At 62.9% G+C, this 17,986-nt stretch overlaps 1 protein-coding gene across 9 annotated transcripts in view; it reads left to right on the forward strand.

Annotated features, from left to right (window-relative positions):
- The window catches only part of COBL (cordon-bleu WH2 repeat protein), a 114,452-nt gene that overhangs the window by 33,688 nt on the left and 62,778 nt on the right, over positions 1-17,986 (forward strand). For all 9 annotated transcript variants that reach the window (XM_080666980.1, XM_080666974.1, XM_080666975.1 and 6 more), the window contains exons 2-3: positions 14,218-14,424; positions 16,867-17,077. In XM_080666980.1, the coding sequence (XP_080523106.1) occupies positions 14,218-14,424; positions 16,867-17,077 (418 nt within the window). The remainder of the gene's footprint in view (positions 1-14,217; positions 14,425-16,866; positions 17,078-17,986) is intronic.

Raw genomic sequence — 17,986 nt, forward strand, 5'->3', positions numbered from 1 at the left:
GCACATCCCCAGTAGGAGGTGTGCAGGAGGCAGCTGATCGATGTTTCTCTCTCATCGATGTTTCTGACTATCACTCTTCCTTCCTCTCTGTAAAAAATCAATAAAATTTATAAAAAAAAAAAAAAAAAAAAAAAAAAGAGTCACTGAAAAGTCCCAAGTCCCTTTGCAGAGCGCTCGTAGGAGCCCGCTAGATTTCGGGGCCGGATGGCGGGTTCTGGGTCCAGAGAAGGGGAGCCCCCGGGAGCTCATGCGACGAAAGGACTCCCCCGCGCCAGGCCCTGCGCGCTGTCATTTTGGTTTTGATGAGAAAGAAGCAAATGGCAAGGAGCAGGGTTGTCAGGAAAAACTGCGAGGAGGGGGCCGCCCCCCGCAGGCCAGGTGAGGGGTTAGGTGAACAGCTGGTGCGGACTGGAACCTGGGCACCCAGGACAAAGGTGCTTCTCAGCCCAGCAGGGGCCTGGCAGGCTCAGATGTGAAGAGGGAGACCAGGCCCCCGCCTCTGGGAGGGATGCGGGCGGGGAGGGGGTCCACGGGCCCCTGGGGCTGGGGGGCAAGCGGGGGAGGTGGGCAGAAGGCCCGAACTGCCGCCCCTGCTCTGCAGACACACCTGGTTCCTAGGTGCCCGTGGCCGCCCCTTGCCTGTCCCTCTCTTCCCTACACCCCGCCCTCCCCTGGCGTGGGCATCCCTGTTCCACGTGGGCGTCCCTGTTCCGCGTGGGGGTCCCTGTTCCGCGTGGGGGTCCCTGTTCCACGTGGGGGTCCCTGTTCCGCGTGGGCATCCCTGTTCCAGCCAGCGCCCACTCCGCCCGGCGTGGGGCCTCACCCGGGGGCTCCGAGCTGCACCTGGTGTGCAGGGCACCAAGCACTACGGGGAGTCTGGTGCCAGCTTTGAGCTGGTATAGTCCGAGGGGCCCTGCTCACCAGGAGGGAAGGGGCAGCGCCTTGCTGAGTGCATGCCCCCCACACATCCCCCCCCACACACATACCCCCCACACACCCACACAAACACACATAACCCCCCACACATGCCCCCCACACGCCCCCACGCCCCCACACATGTTCCACACATATGCCCATACATCACCCACACACACCCCCCCACACACATGCCCCCCACACATGCCCCACACCCCCCACACATACATGCTCCCCCCACCCCCACCACACACACACATACCCCCACACACATGCCCCCCACACAGGCTCACCACACACACATGCCTTCCCACACACATGCCCCCATACGCCCCCCCTCATGCCCCCCACGCCCCCACACACATGCCCCCCCCCACACATGCCCCCCACATACACATGCCCCCACACACGCCCCCCTTCCACCCCCCCTTCCACCCCCAGCCTGTGGCTCCCTCCTCACCCAGACCTGCCCTGCCTGCAGGCGCCCCCTGCTGGCTGCCTGCTGCATGCACCACTCCTGGGGAGGCCACTCAGCTGCAAATTCATTTCTCTCCTCCCCAGGTCTCTGAGTTCTCCCCCCGCCCCCCTCCCTCCCCCCCCCCCCCCCCCCCCCCCCCCGTCAGCCTCCGCTGTCCGTCCTTGGCCGGGTCGGGTCGGAATCCTCCTCTCTATTGTAAGTCGCTTGTGAGCAGTGACAGGGCGGACACCGCCTCCCCGGCCTGTCCTCTCCCCTTTTCCAGGAGGACAGGGAGCCCGGGCGGGGCAGGCCCTTGCGGGGCCGGGGGACTGTGTGGGGTGGCAGGGCCGCGGGGCGTCCCCAGGGCTGCAGGCAGTGAACCTGGGCGCCGTGCGGGAAGCAGCCTGGGCGGCCGGACAGCGCGGCGCCTGCTCGGGAGGCCGGAGAGGCCGCCAGCTCAGGTTCCGGGCGGCCGGGCTGCGGGGCTCGGCCCTGTTTTGAGCACCGGTGTCCCGGGGGGTTATCCGGTGTCATATTTTCAGGGGACAATTAAAGGCGCCAGCACTGAGCCCTCGGGGCCGAACACGTCCCCGGCGAAGCCGCCGGACCCGCCTGCAGCTCGGCCCGTGCCCTCGTCTCCACGCCGCTGCGGCTTTTGGGGTCCTGGGTTGCAGAGAAACGTCACCCTAAATGCAGCCGAGCCCTGGGATCGCAGTGCTGAAAGCCCCGTTTATTTTCCATTTTCATGTTGTTTAGACTTTCCCTCCTGAAATGCTTTGTTTTTTAAAGTATGTTTTATTGTTGCTGGTATTACAGATATCTCCCTTTCCTCCCCCCTTCCCCCGGCCCCTGCGCCGCCCCCCCCCCAGCCCTTCACGGCCCCGATGCCGTGTCCGTGGGCCACGCGGTGTGTGAGCCCTTTGGTTCGCTGCCTCCGGAAGCTGACTGTGAACAGAGGCAGCGAGTGCGTGGCGTGGCCGTTTGCACAGCCCGCACGCACGGGTTTGTCCGCAGGGACTGCCCCGACTGCCGTGAAACTGTGCGAGAAATCGGAGTCGCAGGGGACCCCCGGGGCGCCCCGCTCCCTGGGCCGTGCGGAGACTGGCCCGCGGGCAGAGGGCCGGTGCGCGGTCCTGGGAACCGCGAGGGCTGCTCCGTGCCAGCCGCTGGCGCCGCCGCCGCCCGTGGTCGGGTTTCGCTGCTTTTCAGGAGCTGACAAAGGGGCGGGGGGGGGGGGGGAGAGGGGCGGCTTATCAGCCGGATGCATTTCACGCCGGGGCTCCCACCGCTCCGCGCGGCTCTGCGGGGCTGCGGGGTGGGGGTCCTCGCATTCCCACTCGCTTTGTTCCTCCTCCTCACGCTTTGCTGGGAGCAACTTAATCCAGCCGCACTCCGCTCCGCGTCCCACCGCAGGAGGAAGGGACCGGTGCGGCTCCTGGAGAGGAGGGCCACGCGCTGCCCCCACCATCGCCCCGTCTTCCCGGGCCTGGCTCCCCTCTGCCGGCCATGCGGGACGGGTTGCTATTTTTTAAAATATGTATTTTTATTGATTTTCGAGAGGAAGGGAGAGAGAGAGAAACATCAACGATGGGGGAGCATCATGGATCAGCTGCCTCCTGCACGCCCCGCACTGGGGATCGAGCCTGCAGCCCCGGCCTGTGCCCTGACCGGGAATAGAACCTGGGACCCTTCAGTCCGCAGGCCGACGCTCTGTCCACTGAGCCACCCTGGCCGGGCACCTGGCTGCTGTCCCCTGCTCCCTGGCAGCTGTGTCCTGGGGCAGGGGAACCTGAAGGTTTGCTTGAGGGTCTGTGGAGCTGAATTCCATGCGAATGAGCCAGCGCCCCTCTGGGAGCTGCTGTGAAGCCCGAGGTTTTCTGCCCGTCCCCGTAGTTAGCCGTCCGTTACTCCCAAACTGTGCTGATAGGCCGTGAAGAGCTCTGTTTCAGTGAAGGTTTGCGAGCTTTCGATCGGAGCCTTCGAGGACGAGGACGGTGACGCTTGTTTATTTTCTCGCGCCTCTCGTGCGCGCCAGGCGTGGTCTGCCGTTCCTGGCGGCGCAGCGGGTCCTTCCCGGGAGCGAAATGACGCAGCACCCTCGTCAGGGACGTCCCGGCAGGTGCATGGGACCGGCTCCTCGTCGCCACACCCCGGGAAGTGGAGTAGCGTTAGCCCAGTGGTCGGCAAACGCATTCGTCCGCAGAGCCAAATATCCACAGGACAACGATGGACATTTCTTTGGAGAGCCACATTTTTTAAACTTAAACTTCTTCTAACGCCACTTCTTCCAAATAGACTCGCCCAGGCCGTGGCATTTTGTGGAAGAGCCACACTCCAGGGGCCAAAGAGCCGCATGTGGCTCGCGAGCCGCGGTTTGCCGACCACTGAGCTAGGAGAAAGGCAGGCGACACGCCTGTGTTTTCTTTGGGAAATGAGGCTGGAGGGGCTGGTTCTCCTGGCGTGGCCCCCTCGGTCCTTCCAGACGGAGGCCAGGCCTCTGCCCTCCTCCCCCGGCTTCCAGGGAGGGAGGGCAGGGGCCGGGCCCTCGGTGGTGGGTGGCAATGGTCCTGTACCTGTATTACTGCTCTCTCTCTCTCTCTCTCTCTCTCTCTCTCTCTCTCTTTCGGGCATTTCCATTAAAAAAAAATATTTTCTTATTGACTTCAGAGAGGGAGGGAGAGGGAGAGAGAAACATCAGTGATGAGAGAGAATCATGGATTGGCTGCGTCCTGCACGCCCCCTACTGGGGATCGAGCCCACAACCCGGGCCTGTGCCCGACTGGGAATCCAACCATGACCTCCTGGTTCATAGGTCGACGACGCTCAACCACTGAGCCAGACGGGCCGGGTGGGGCATTCCCGTCTTTGACCTTTGACCAGGCCCATCCTGATGAAGCTGGAGAGAGGAGGGGGGCTCACTGGGGACGGGCGTAGCCCTGCCAGCTCCCTCGTCCTGGGCTGGGTCTCGGGCAGGCCCGGCAGCTCAGTGCTGTCGTCCGGCCGAATGGAGTCGCTTCTCAGAAGTGAGGTTCAACTCCAGACCCAGCTGAACCGGCCCCACCACACCCCCTGCCTCCCTGCTGCTCGGGCCCCTCGGGGAAGGAAGAGGAGAGGAGGGAGGTGAGGGAGGAGGAGGAGGATGGGGGGCACCAGGCAGGGCCATGGGAATGGTGAAGCGGGGACTGTGTGGCATGAGGGCCCTTCATGGCTTTGGGGCCCAAAGTTACCGTCCTGGAGGGCGGCAGGGGCGGGAGGGGGGTGCCATGAGGAAGCTCAGAGGAGGCTGGGGTCTTTCGGGGGGCATCTGGGGGGCAGCACACTCCTTACCTCCTCGGGGCTGAGCGGGACTGGCCAGGCTTCCCCCGGGGGACAAGGGGGTCGACCAGAACTCGGGACAGCTGGCCAGGGACAGTGAACTCAGGTGACGCTGAAGCTCACACAGAGCCAACTGCAGGGCCCTCGGGGGGCGGTGATGTCCTGGGAGCTAGATCCTTCCCCCAAAGTCCGCTGTGCCCTCACCGGGACCCCGTGCCCTGGCTGGGACCCCCGTGCCCTCGCTGGGACCCCCGTGCCCTCGCTGGGACCCTGTGCCTTGGCTGGGACCCCTGTGCCCTGGCTGGGACCCCATGCTTTGGCTGGGACCCCCATGCCCTGGCTGGGACCCCCTTTTCTGGCTGGGACCCCCTTTTCTGGCTGGGACCCCCGTGCCCTGGCTGGGACCCCCGTGCCCTCGCTGGGACCCCCTTTTCTGGCTGGGACCCCCGTGCCCTCGCTGGGACCCCCTTTTCTGGCTGGGACCCCTGTGCCCTGACTGGGACCTCGTGCTTTGGCTGGGACCTTCGTGCCCTGGCTGGGACCCCCTTTTCTAGCTGGGACCCCTGTGCCCTCGCTGGGACCCTGTGCCCTCGCTGGGACCCCCTTTTCTGGCTGGGACCCCCTTTTCTGGCTGGGACCCCTGTGCCCTGACTGGGACCTCGTGCTTTGGCTGGGACCTTCGTGCCCTGGCTGGGACCCCCTTTTCTAGCTGGGACCCCTGTGCCCTCGCTGGGACCCTGTGCCCTCGCTGGGACCCCCTTTTCTGGCTGGGACTCCCGTGCCCTCTCTGGGACCCCCTTTTCTGACTGGTACCCCCCTGCCCTGGCTGGGACCCCGTGCCCTCGCTGGGACCCCCCTCTCTGGCTGGGACTGGGCCCTGTGAGTCTGGCTGGAAGGCGTGCCCGCCTGCGAGTTATCTGTTGGGCAGGCCCCGTGAAGCCGGGACAGTGGAATGTGGTGGAAACTGAATAGGCCCTCAGCACACTGGGCAGAGACCGGCTGTGGGAACAATGTGCAGCTCGCACAGGGGTTTGGGGGGGGTGGGGAGGCGAAGAAAAGTAAAATCTCCTGGACAAAAGGAGGTGACATCAGGCCTGTGAGGCGGGTCTGCACGGTGCCGGGTGCTGGCTGCCTGGCTGCAGCGAGGCCTGGCCGCGCTCGGGCCGGAGACTGTTCCCGCATCGCTCCCCACATCGCTCCCCGCATCGCTCTGGCAGCACCACCAGCCCTGGCGGATGTGCCGTGCCGGAGAGGCGCGGTGGCCGCCCAGCCTCCATGGGACCCCGCGCGGCCTCTCCTCCCGGGCACCTCTCCTCTCCCACGTTCACGTGCGTGGAGTGGGGCGTTGGTGACTGAGCGAGTGAACCGGGCGGCGTGCGATTCCGGCGCTGGACACGTGACTGCACAGCCGTCTGGTGGGGTCCCGGGAGCGCCCCGCATCGGGTGGCACCTGCATGAATAAGTCAGGAGCTGGCGGGGCCCCAGGCCTCTGCGGCTGCTCCTTGCCTCCCGCTCCTGGTCGGGGAACCGCGTCTCTTCTTCGCTCCGGGGACTGCGAGGGCCCAGCCTAGGGAGCCCCCCCTCCCCGCGCCCCCCACGCCCGCCAGAGGGGCCCAGGGAGCCACCGCTGCTGACGGCTGGCATGCGCGCAAACATGGCCCGCTGGTTTGGGAACCAGTAAGTCTCCTCGGACCCGCTCCCTTCCCTTCGCTGAGAGTCACCCTCAGGGAGCGCCGCCGGGTGGCCTGGCCGGGTGTGTGGGACCGGGCCTTTCCCGTGGCGTCTGGCTTTGCTGGGCCTCACCTTCGCCAGAGGACTGGGGACGGGGGACGGGGGGGACGGGGGCGGGGGATGGGGGGCAGGGGCGGAGGGTGGAGGACGGAGGATGGAGGACGGGCTAGGGGAAGCGATCGCCCCTGCTGGTCTATGGGAGCCACACTCCGCTCCTCCCGGGAACCGGAGCCCCGTGGGTGGGAGACTGCGTCCCAGGCCCCTCGAGCTGGCGCTGGGCGAGCTGGGGGTTCGGGCGGCAGCTGGGATTGCAGCTCTGAGAATCCTGGCAGGGCGGCGAAGCTCTTCCTTTCGGGGTACTAACAGCCCCGGCCGTCAGCCATGGGAGCTGCTGAGCGGTCCGGGGCAGGAAAGCATTCACCGCGAAGGAGGCCTCGCCGGTGTCCGGGGTGGGGGGTGGGGGGGGGGTGGTGGCCCCTCTGACCCAGGAGACGCGAGGCTGTGTCTTCTCTCCTGTTAATCCCCGAGGGTGACCTGCTGGCGCGGTGACGGACAGCGGGCACCAGGCAGCGCACCGCCTCTGAGCGGGGCTGTACCCAGACTCCCCGCCCGCCTCGTTCATCTGCCCACCGCCCCACCAGCTAGACCCTGACACCACCCCCTGCTCAGCTCTTCTTAAATTTTATTTTTATTTCTTACTGATCTCAGAGAGGAAGGGAGAGGGAGACAGAAACATGAGTGATGAGATGGCATCATGGATCAGCTGCCTCCTGCACGCCCCCCACTGGGCAACCCAGGCATGTGTCCTGACCAGGAATTGACCCGTGACCTCCTGGTTCATAGGTCAACGCTCAACCACAGCCACGCCACCCGCTCTCTGCTCATCTATTGAGGAAATAGGCTCACCATCTGCGGGGTCCCCCATCTCTGCTCCTCCATCTGCAGGGTCTCCCGTCTCTGCTCCTCCATCTGCGGGGTCCCCGGTCTCTGCTCTTCCATCTGCGGGGTCCCCGGTCTCTGCTCCTCCATCTGTGGGGTCCCCCGTCTCTGCTCCTCCATCTGCGGGGTCCCCGGTCTCTGCTCCTCCATCTGCAGGGTCTCCCGTCTCTGCTCCTCCATCTGCGGGGTCCCCGGTCTCTGCTCCTCCATCTGCGGGGTCCCCCGTCTCTGCTCCTCCATCTGCGGGGTCCCCCGTCTCTGCTCCTCCATCTGCGGGGTCTCCCGTCTCTGCTCCTCCATCTGCAGGGTCCCCCGTCTCTGCTCCTCCATCTGCAGGGTCCCCGGTCTCTGCTCCTCCATCTGCGGGGTCCCCCGTCTCTGCTCCTCCATCTGCGGGGTCCCCCGTCTCTTCTCCTCCATCTGCGGGGTCCCCAGTCTCTGCTCCTTCAGCTATGGGGTCCCCGGTCTCTGCTCCTCCATCTGCGGGGTCCCCCGTCTCTGCTCCTCCATCTGCGGGGTCCCCCGTCTCTGCTCCTTCAGCTATGGGGTCCCCCGTCTCTGCTCCTCCATCTGCGGGGTCCCCCGTCTCTGCTCCTTTAGCTATGGGGTCCTCGGCCATCCGCCTGTAAAACGGGGAGGCAGACCTGTCACGTGACGTTGTCGTGAGGCCTGGACAGGTATGCTGTGCCCGATGTGCTGGCTCAGAGGCGCTCAGCACCCAGAGCTGAAAACCCAGTTGTTGGACGGGGAGCCCGGAGCCCGGACCGGATGCCGGGGGTGGGGGCTCTGGGACCTCTCCGTCTCCCTCAGCCGCAAGGTGTGAACGCGGGTGGGCCTGTGTCTACACATTTCCTGTCTCAGTGGCTCCCCAAAGTGGGCGGCGCCAAATCCCAGCTCCGGGAAAGCACAGAGGGAGAGGCCCTGCGCTGGGCGGGGCCGGTTCTGGGGGAGGCTTTCCGAGGGGCACACGCCATGCTGGGCGGGGCTGGTTCTGGGGGAGGCTTTCCGAGGGGCACACGCCATGCTGGGCGGGGCTGGTTCTGGGGGAGGCTTTCCGAGGGGCACATGCCATGCTGGGCGGGGCCGGTTCTGGGGGGAGGCTTTCCGAGGGGCACATGCCATGCTGGGCGGGGCTGGTTCTGGGGGAGGCTTTCCGAGGGGCACATGCCATGCTGGGCGGGGCTGGTTCTGGGGGGAGGCTTTCCGAGGGGCACATGCCATGCTGGGCGGGGCCTGGATCTGGGGGAGGCTTTCCGAGGGGCACATGCCATGCTGGGCGGGGCCGGTTCTGGGGGAGGCTTTCCGAGGGGCACACGCCATGCTGGGCGGGGCTGGTTCTGGGGGAGGCTTTCCGAGGGGCACACGCCATGCTGGGCGGGGCTGGTTCTGGGGGAGGCTTTCCGAGGGGCACACGCCATGCTGGGAGGGGCTGGTTCTGGGGGAGGCTTTCCGAGGGGCACATGCCATGCTGGGCGGGGCTGGTTCCTGGGGGAGGCTTTCCGAGGGGCACACGCCATGCTGGGCGGGGCTGGTTCTGGGGGAGGCTTTCCGAGGGGCACATGCCATGCTGGGCGGGGCTGGTTCCTGGGGAGGCTTTCCGAGGGGCACACGCCATGCTGGGCGGGGCTGGTTCTGGGGGGAGGCTTTCCGAGGGGCACATGCCATGCTGGGCGGGGCTGGTTCTGGGGGGAGGCTTTCCGAGGGGCACATGCCATGCTGGGCGGGCTGGTTCTGGGGGAGGCTTTCCGAGGGGCACATGCCATGCTGGGCGGGGCTGGTTCTGGGGGAGGCTTTCCAGGGCGCATGGAGGACAGACTGGGAGGAGGCGAGCGGGGAAGGAGCAGCGTGCATGAGGCCTGCACGGGGAGACCTTGGTCTTCCATGTACAAAGGGTGCCGGTGGGTGCTCGCGGCAGAAAGCTCAGGGCCGTAGGCGCCGGGTGCGTGTGGTGTTGTTTTTAAATATTTACTTTTTATTGATGTCAGAGAGGAAGGGGGAGGGAGAGGGAGAGAGAAGCATCCGTGATGAGAGAGGATCATGGATCGGCTGCCTCCTGCACATCCCACACTAAGGATCCAGCCCACAACCCGGGCCTGTGCCCTGACCCTGACCAGGAACTGAACCCTGACCTCCTGGGTCAAGGTCAGCGCTCAACCCCTGAGCCACGCCGGCTCTCTCTGTCTTGACCTTCCCATGTGTGGAATGTGGGACACCCCTTTCTCCTCCCCGAGCTGAGTCACGGCCCGAGCGCTCGGCCTCTGAAACCTTGCACAGCCGTGCCGGCTCCCTGTCCGGGGATCAGCCGAGCCGGCTCCCTGTCCGGGGATCAGCCGTACCGGCTCCCTGTCCGGGGACCAGCCTGCCGGCTCCCTGTCCGGGGACCAGCCTGCCGGCTCCCTGTCCGGGGACCAGCCGTGCCGGCTCCCTGTCCGGGGACCAGCCTGCCGGCTCCCTGTCCGGGGACCAGCCTGCCGGCTCCCTGTCCGGGGACCAGCCTGCCGGCTCCCTGTCCGGGGACCAGCCTGCCGGCTCCCGGTCCGGGGATCAGCCTGCCGGCTCCCGGTCCGGGGATCAGCCTGCCGGCTCCCTGTCCGGGGATCAGCCTGCCGGCTCCCTGTCCGGGGATCAGCTGTGCCGGCTCCCTGTCCGGGGACCAGCCTGCCGGCTCCCTGTCCGGGGACCAGCCTGCCGGCTCCCTGTCCGGGGACCAGCCTGCCGGCTCCCTGTCCGGGGACCAGCCTGCCGGCTCCCTGTCCGGGGATCAGCCTGCCGGCTCCCTGTCCGGGGACCAGCCGAGCCGGCTCCCTGTCCGGGGATCAGCCGAGCCGGCTCCCTGTCCGGGGATCAGCCGAGCCGGCTCCCTGTCCGGGGATCAGCCGAGCCGGCTCCCTGTCCGGGGATCAGCCGAGCCGGCTCCCTGTCCGGGGATCAGCCGAGCCGGCTCCCTGTCCGGGGATCAGCCGAGCCGGCTCCCTGTCCGGGGATCAGCCGAGCCGGCTCCCTGTCCGGGGACCAGCCGAGCCGGCTCCCTGTCCGGGGATCAGCCTGCCGGCTCCCTGTCCGGGGATCAGCCGAGCCGGCTCCCTGTCCGGGGACCAGCCGAGCCGGCTCCCTGTCCGGGGAGCAGGCCAAGGCTGGTCCCTGCCCGGCGTTGCCATGAGGGATACGTGCATTATTGATGGGCCCGCAGGCTAGCACCACATAGCCGACGGCTGCCTTTTTGTCTCTGCAAATGGAAAGGGAAACGTATATGACGGATGGGAATAAAGCAGAACAGTTACACACATGAGGACACAGTGTCAGGCGTTAACAAGGAATAAAGAGGATTCACGCGTGTCCTCATCACGCAGGAGCGTGTCCCGAACGTCCCTCCTCAGCGTGTGCTCGCCGAGTGGCCTGAACCACGGGCGGTGGTGGCCTCGTTGGAACCCAGTTGCTGTCCTTTCCCCATTTTTAAATGACGGTTTCGTGTTGCGAGTAGTACATAGGCAAGTGCTGCCACAGAGAGATGGGGACACGCGTGGGGGTAAGACAGGCCCACCGCCCACCGTCCAGAGGCCATTCCTGCTGGTTCTTGCTGTATCTTTCCCGGCTGTTGTATGGTCCATTGCTGTAATGTCCCTCTCTTAAAAACACAAGTTTTCTAAACAAACTAGGGGCCCTGTGCACGAAATTTGTGCACGGGTAGGGTCCCCAGGCCTGGCCAGCGATCAGGGGTGATCGGGACCTTCTGGCTGCCGGCTGCCGGCTGGGGCCTTCCTTCATTCTACACCGCCCCCTGGTGGTCAGCGCACGTCATAGCGGGCGATCGAACTCCCAGTCTCCCAGTCAAACTCCCGAGGGGACACTTTGCATATTAGCCTTTTATATAGATGGACTAGAGGCCCGTTGCAGGAAGAGATTCGTGCAATAGGCCTTCCTTCCCTTGGCTTCCAGCACCGGTTTTCCTCCGGCACCCGGGACCCAGGCCTTTGCTCCGGCCGGGGTCTGCCGTCTTCGTCTTTGCTGAGGGGCCGGAGTGCCGCTCCTGTAGATCCCCTCGCCCCCCACCCTCCCTCTCATAGCAGGCGTCCTGCCCGCCTGGCCACTCTGTGCCTGGAACAGCTAGGCGGCCGCCATCTTCGTCCTTCTAATTTGCACATCCCCTCCTGATTGGCTGGTGGGTGTAGCGGAGGTACGGTCAATTTACATGTTTGTCTGTTATTAGGTAAGGTAATATTTTGAAGCTTATTTTCTAACAATCCTGTATTGAACATTTTGTCACATCATATCACGTTCTGTGTACTTAACCAGTGCTGGTTTAGCGTTGTTTGAAGGCACCATCATGTATTGGAACTGTCTCTTGCTGACCTGTGGCTAGGTTATCTTAGGGCATCTCTGAACCTCTCACCGAGCTTGCTTGTGGGGTTATTTCCTGAGGATAGATTTCCGGAAATGGATGCCTACCTGACACCTGAGGAGTGAGTGCTCCAGGCAGCGCTGCTCTGGGGAGAATTTAACCTGTTGAGAGCTACCTGCCTCCTTGTGGGTCCTCTAACCAGAGCCCGTGGGAGGTGGGAGGGGGAGAGGAAGGTCGGAGGTGGGACGGGGAGAGGAAGGGGGAGGGGAGAAAGGCAGGTGGGAAGGGGGAGAGGCAGGTGGGAGGGGGAGAGGCAGGTGGGAGGGGGGAGAGGGAGGTGGGAAGGGGGAGAGGCATGTGGGAAGGGGGAGGGGGGAGAGGCAGGTGGGAAGGGGGAGACACAGGTGGGGAGGGGGAGGGGGAGAGGCAGGTGGGAGGGGGAGAGGGAGGTGGGAGGGGGAGAGGAAGGTCAGAGGTGGGAGGGGGAGAGGAAGGGGGAGAGGGGAAAGGCAGGTGGGAAGGGGGAGGGGGAGAGGCAGGTGGGAGGGGGGAAGGGGGAGAGGCATGTGGGAAGGGGGAGGGGGGAGAGGCAGGTGGGAGGGGGGAGAGGCAAGTGGGAGAAGGGAGAGGGAGGTGGGAAGGGGGAGAGGGAGGAGGAAAGCGGGAGAGGGGAGAGGGAGGGGGGCGTCAGGCCCTCCCTTAGCATTTGCTCTAACGCCTGCTCCATAAGCCTTCTCAGCTGCGACCCCCTCGGACACTCCATTTTCTCACAACGCTTGGAGGGCTGAATGAGGTGACGCCCCAAGTCATGCGTAGCCTCGGCCCCGAGGTTCAGTGAGTGCTCGTGGTTATCATCACACACCGTGGGCCTGTGTGAACAGGTTCTCGTGTGTAACAAGTGCATGTAGACACGTGTGCATGTCACACGCACACCCCTGTGCACACGTCTGCAGAGAGTCAAGTGCCCAAACAAAGGAAGGGCCGCGCCTCACTGAACGCTCGGACGAGGGGGAGGTTTGAGACTGGTCCTCGGAGCGGGTGACGTGTTGTCGGGTGTTAGAAACCCCCTGCCGGGGGGACTGGGGGGACTGGGGAGTGAGCGTGTGGCTGGGGAGAAGGTGGAGAAATTGACCGTACCTCCGCCACGCCCGCCAGCCAATCAGGAGGGAATATGCGTTGACACGAGGGCCCCTCTTGCTGACGGCCTCCTGCATCGCCGTGGCCGGTGGCCCCGGGGTTGGGGGAACGGGCCTTCTGGGTAATTGCGTATGTCTTGATGTCGCCCCAACACGTCCTCCGTGTGATGGATCCAGGGGCCAGAGCTGGGGCTGGGTTCTCCCTGGAGCCTGGGGACCATCTGCTGGGGGTGGGGGTGACGTGACATCCATGGTGACCCCAGAGGGTGCCGCACGCTCCCATCTCGACCTGAGAAACGGCCCCGGTGGGGAGCAATTGGGGCTCTTTCTTTCCAGGGGTACTTTCTTCCAGAAACACTTCCTCCGTTTTTATTTCTCTTTAAAATATTTCTATTAATTTCAGAGAGGGAGAGGGAGAGAGAAACATCCGTGATGAGAGAGAATCATCCATCAGCTGCCTCCTGCACGCCCCACACTGGGGATGGAGCCCGCAACCCGGGCCTATGCCCCGACCGGGAATCCAACCGTGACCTTCTGGTTCCTAGGTGGATGCTCAACCACGGAGCCACACCGGCCAGTCCCTCGCTTTTCTGAACTGTCCAGGTTCCGAGAGCGTTTCGGGTCGAGGTCGGAGCCACTTCTTTTCCCACGAAGGGCGTCGCTGGCCCCTGGCGAAGCCCCTTTAGTGCTGGGGTTCAGGTTGTGTTACTAGTAGAACTTCGAACTGTGTGTTTGCTGTTTATCAGCTACCAGGGGTCCTCAAACGTTTTAAACAGGGGGCCAGCTCCCTGTCCCTCAGGCCGTGGGAGGGCCGGACTATAGTTTAAAAAAAACCTATGAACAAATTCCTATGCGCACTGCGGGCCCGGGACGCGTCGGCTGCTAAGCAGGACAGGCAGCGGCCCCCGGCGGGCCGGATCCATGTCCTCGGCGGGCCGCAGGTGGCCCGCGGGCCGTAGTTTGAGGACGCCTGAACTAGATGGTGATCACGTTGTTTGCTCAGCTTCGCACCACGGCGCCGTTGCCACTGAGACTTTGTAATCGTAAAACTGCGCCCAGCCCGGCCGGCGGGCTCAGTGGCTGAGCGTCGACCTAGGAGCCAGGAAGTGACGGCTCGATTCCCGGTCGGGGCCCAGGCCCGGGTTGCGGGCTCGATCCCCAGGGTGGGGCGTGCAGGAGGCAGCCGACCCATGATTCGGTCGTCGTTGATGTTTCTCTCCCTCGCCCCCTGCCCCGCCGGAAATCAGTGAAAGTATTTTTGTAAATGTGCCGCCGACCGATGTTCGCGGTGTGCCGCTCCAGAGCCACTTCCGAGGGAGGTGGCTGCGCGGAGTGAGGAGGAGGACAGCGTTGCCATGTCCTGATCGGTCCCTGTCGTCCCTCAGGAGGAAGATGAAGGCTCGCGCCCCGCCTCCCCCGGGGAAGGCCGCCACCCCGACCGGGCAGAGGGCAGCGAGCCCCCCCCGCCGCGGCGCGTCCCCCGTGCGCCAGCATGACCTGCTGCCCGTGAAGGAGAACCTGCAGGACCGGCCGGTGGACCTCACGGTGGTGCTGCCCAGCGGGCTGGAGCGGAGGAGCGTGGTCAGCGGGAGGTAAGGGCCGCGGCGCGAACCCGCTGCCACTGCAGTGCCTCCCCCGGGGGGGCCGTGATGGGCCCCGGGGGCCCCCCGTCCTGAGCAGAGGCACCGGCTGCCCAGCCTGCAGGAGGTGGGCTCAGACCAGAGGTGCAGGCGGGGCCCCCTCCACGCAGGTGACCAGCCACTAGTCTGTGCCCGCGTCCTTGGCACTGACATCCCGCGGCCAGGGGCAGCCTCCTGACCTGACCCTCCCAGGTCCATCCCAGGCTGGCCGGGCAGGTGGACATGCAGCCCGCAACCCGTTCGCTGAACCCAGGTTAGAGGAAGAAATAGCCCGGCCGGCGTGGCTCAGGGGTTGAGCATCGGTCTATGAACCAGGAGGTCCTGGTTCAATTCCCGGTCAAGGGCACAGGCCCGGGTTGCAGGCTCGATCCCCATTGGGGAGGTGTGCAGGAGGTAGCCGATCCAGGATTCTCATCATTGAAATTTCTATCTCCCTCTCCCTTGCCCTTCCTCTCTGAAATCAATAAACATATATATATATATATATATATATATATATATATATGTATATATATATATATTTTTTTTTAAATATGTTTTATTGATTTTTTATAGAGAGGAAGGAAGAGGGATAGAGAGCTAGAAACATCGATGAGAGAGAAACATCGATCAGCTGCCTCCTGCACACCCCCCACTGGGGATGTGCCCGCAACCAAGTCACGTGCCCTTGACCGGAATCGAACCCGGGACCCTTCAGTCCGCAGGCTGATGCTCTATCCACTGAGCCAAACCGGTATTGGCAATAAACATATATTTAAAAAAATAATAATAATAAATAAAGAAAGAAAATTGGACCCACTGGTGTTACATGTAAGGGACTCGATCCCCAGGCCTGTGGCTCCCACCCTGCTTAGCCCCGGTCCCCCTGGGCCGCCTGGTCAAGGTCACCTGCCCCTCTTCCCCCCCAAAAGGCACAGCCTCCTTCTGTCAGGACATGAAGCGTTCTCACCGATAGAGTTTCTAATTTTGTGCGTGATGTTTATCAAAACAGGTCCTCATCGTATTGTTTGACCGATTCCGGGTTACTGCTCCTGTCGTCACCAGTCACTTTAGAATAAAACATGTTAACCAAGCCACAGGGAAACAGAATTCCGAATTTAAACGTTTATGCAGTTTTTATTGTAGCGAGTATGCTAGGGTGGCCGGTTCTAAAGTCTTTCAAACGTGAAGATACGTTAGCATCCTCCTGAGGCGGGAGAGGCTTTGTAGGGAAACGGGGGGAACGAGGAAGGGTGGGAAGTATTTAAACCTCAAGAAGCAGTTCGTTGGGGTACTTACAAGGGGGTGACCGGCACGGTCACGTGGCCCCGAGGGTTTCATTCTCACGAAGATGCTGGAAATGGTGATGCACCAGGTTTATTTTTTGCCTGAAGAGCACCCGCTGTGTCCCTCGGTGTGGGCTCCCGCTCCTGTTTTATGAGAGACCTTCCCGTTGGGTGAGCGAGGAGTTTAGAATCTGCCATCAGACCCTTAACCGTGTTATTTCCCGACACGAAATGTTCTCATTAAAAAAAGTCGTAGCAGCCCGGCCCTGCCGTTGCCACCTCTCTCCCGTCCTCTCTGGAATCCATAGAAATATATTAAAGAGAAAGTGGCAGCCCCACCGACGGGATGAGGGGAGGGCTTCCGCCGGTGCCACGCCCACCGCCCTCACAGGAGGCAGGCCTGCCCGCCCGCCCACGGGGTCAGCGAGGGGGTTGACCGTCTTCACAGGCACACGGGGGTCTCCCGGTGGCCCTCTGGTCCGGTCGTTGGTCAGTGCTGGGAGTGTGAAGATACTGCGGGACAGCCTGGCCTGTGTGGCTCAGTGGGTGGAGTGTCGTCCCACGCCCCGCCAGGTCGCTGGTTCGATTCCTGGTCCGGGCACATGGCTGGGCTGTGGGCTCAGTCCCCAGGAGGGGGGCGTGCAGGAGGCAGCCTGTCAATGCTTTGCTCTCACATTGATATTCCTCTCTGTCTCTCTCTAAAAAATCAATTAAAATATTTTTATTTTATTTTTTTTAATTTTTTATTTTTAAATATATTTTACTGATTTTTTACAGAGAGGAAGGGAGAGGGATAGAGAGTTAGAAACATCGATGAGAGAGAAACATCGATCAGCTGCCTCCTCCACACTCCCTACTGGGGATGTGCCCGCAACCAAGGTACATGCCCTTGACCGGAATCGAACCTGGGACCCTTGAGTCCGCAGGCCGACGCTCTATCCACTGAGCCAAACCGGTTAGGGCAATTAAAATATTTTTAAAAGGATATTGCTATACAGTCACGCCTGAGAGTTAACGATCAGCCGCTGTCTTCCCTCGTGAGTTTGCTCGCTCACCCGCTGGTTCGCTCGTTCTGTCCTGGACGGACGGAGACGCAGACCCTAATAACCTGCTCCGTCTCCCCTTCCAGCCACGCGATGATGGACCTCCTGGTTGAGCTCTGCCTGCAGAACCACCTGAACCCGTCCCACCACACCCTGGAGCTCTGGTCTCCGGAAACCCAGCAGCCTTTGAGTTTCAAGCCAAACACGTTCGTCGGGAGCCTGAACGTGCACACCGTGTTCCTGAAAGAGAAGGTTCCCGACGAGAAGGCCAAGGCTGGCCCCCCCAAGGTGCCCGAGGTCAGTGGGATGGGGGCCTGGTCTTCCAGGGCACACGCAGACCCTGTGGGGAGGGAGCTGCAGGTGATGGGGGGAGTGGGGGGAACTGGGGTCTTGGTGACGCAGACACCTGTGGGGAAGGATCTTCAGGTGATGGGGGGCGGTGGGATGGGGGGGCCCTGAGGCCTTGGTGACACACTCAGGCGCTGTGGTTGAGGGTCTCCTTCCATGCCAGGCAAAGGTAGGCACTAAACGGGGTTATTTGAGAAGCAGCAAGTCCCCGGAATGGAGTCCTGTTTGCTGTGGGCCACGTTAGAAGAGGCCTGGTCTGGGGCAGACGTGTCCATCTGGATGTCCCGCAGAGATGGGAGGGTCCATGAGTCTGCGCCTGGCAGGGTGGCAGTCACTGGTGCAGCTACTGAGCATGTGCAGTGCAGCCAGTGTGACCGCAAACCTGACTTTCAATTCATTGGAACTTAAGCTCGTGGCAACCCTGTTGGGCTCAGGCCTGAAGGCCTCCCTGCCCCGGAGGCAGGCGGGACCCAGATGTGAACTTCTTAGAGATGGAGGTCAGGGATGGAGGTCAGGGGTCGAGGGGCGGGCAGGAATTTTTATTTTTAATTTTTTAAAAAATATATTTTATTGATTTTTACAGAGAGGAAGGGAGAGGGATAGAGAGTTAGAAACATCGATGAGAGAAACATCAATCAGCTGCCTCCTGCACACCCCCCACTGGGGATGTGCCTGCAACCAAGGCACATGCCCTTGACCGGAATCAAACCCGGGACCCTTGAGTTCGCAGGCCGATACCCTATCCACTGAGCCAAACCAGTTAGGGCAGGAATCTTTATTTTGAAAAACTTTTGATGTTATAAATATTGACTCGCTGCAATTGGAGAACATCTATAATAATAAAAGCATAATATGCTA

Source organism: Plecotus auritus (genome assembly GCF_963455305.1).
Source record: "Plecotus auritus genome assembly, chromosome: 4".
NCBI classification, from domain to species: Eukaryota; Metazoa; Chordata; class Mammalia; order Chiroptera; family Vespertilionidae; genus Plecotus; species Plecotus auritus.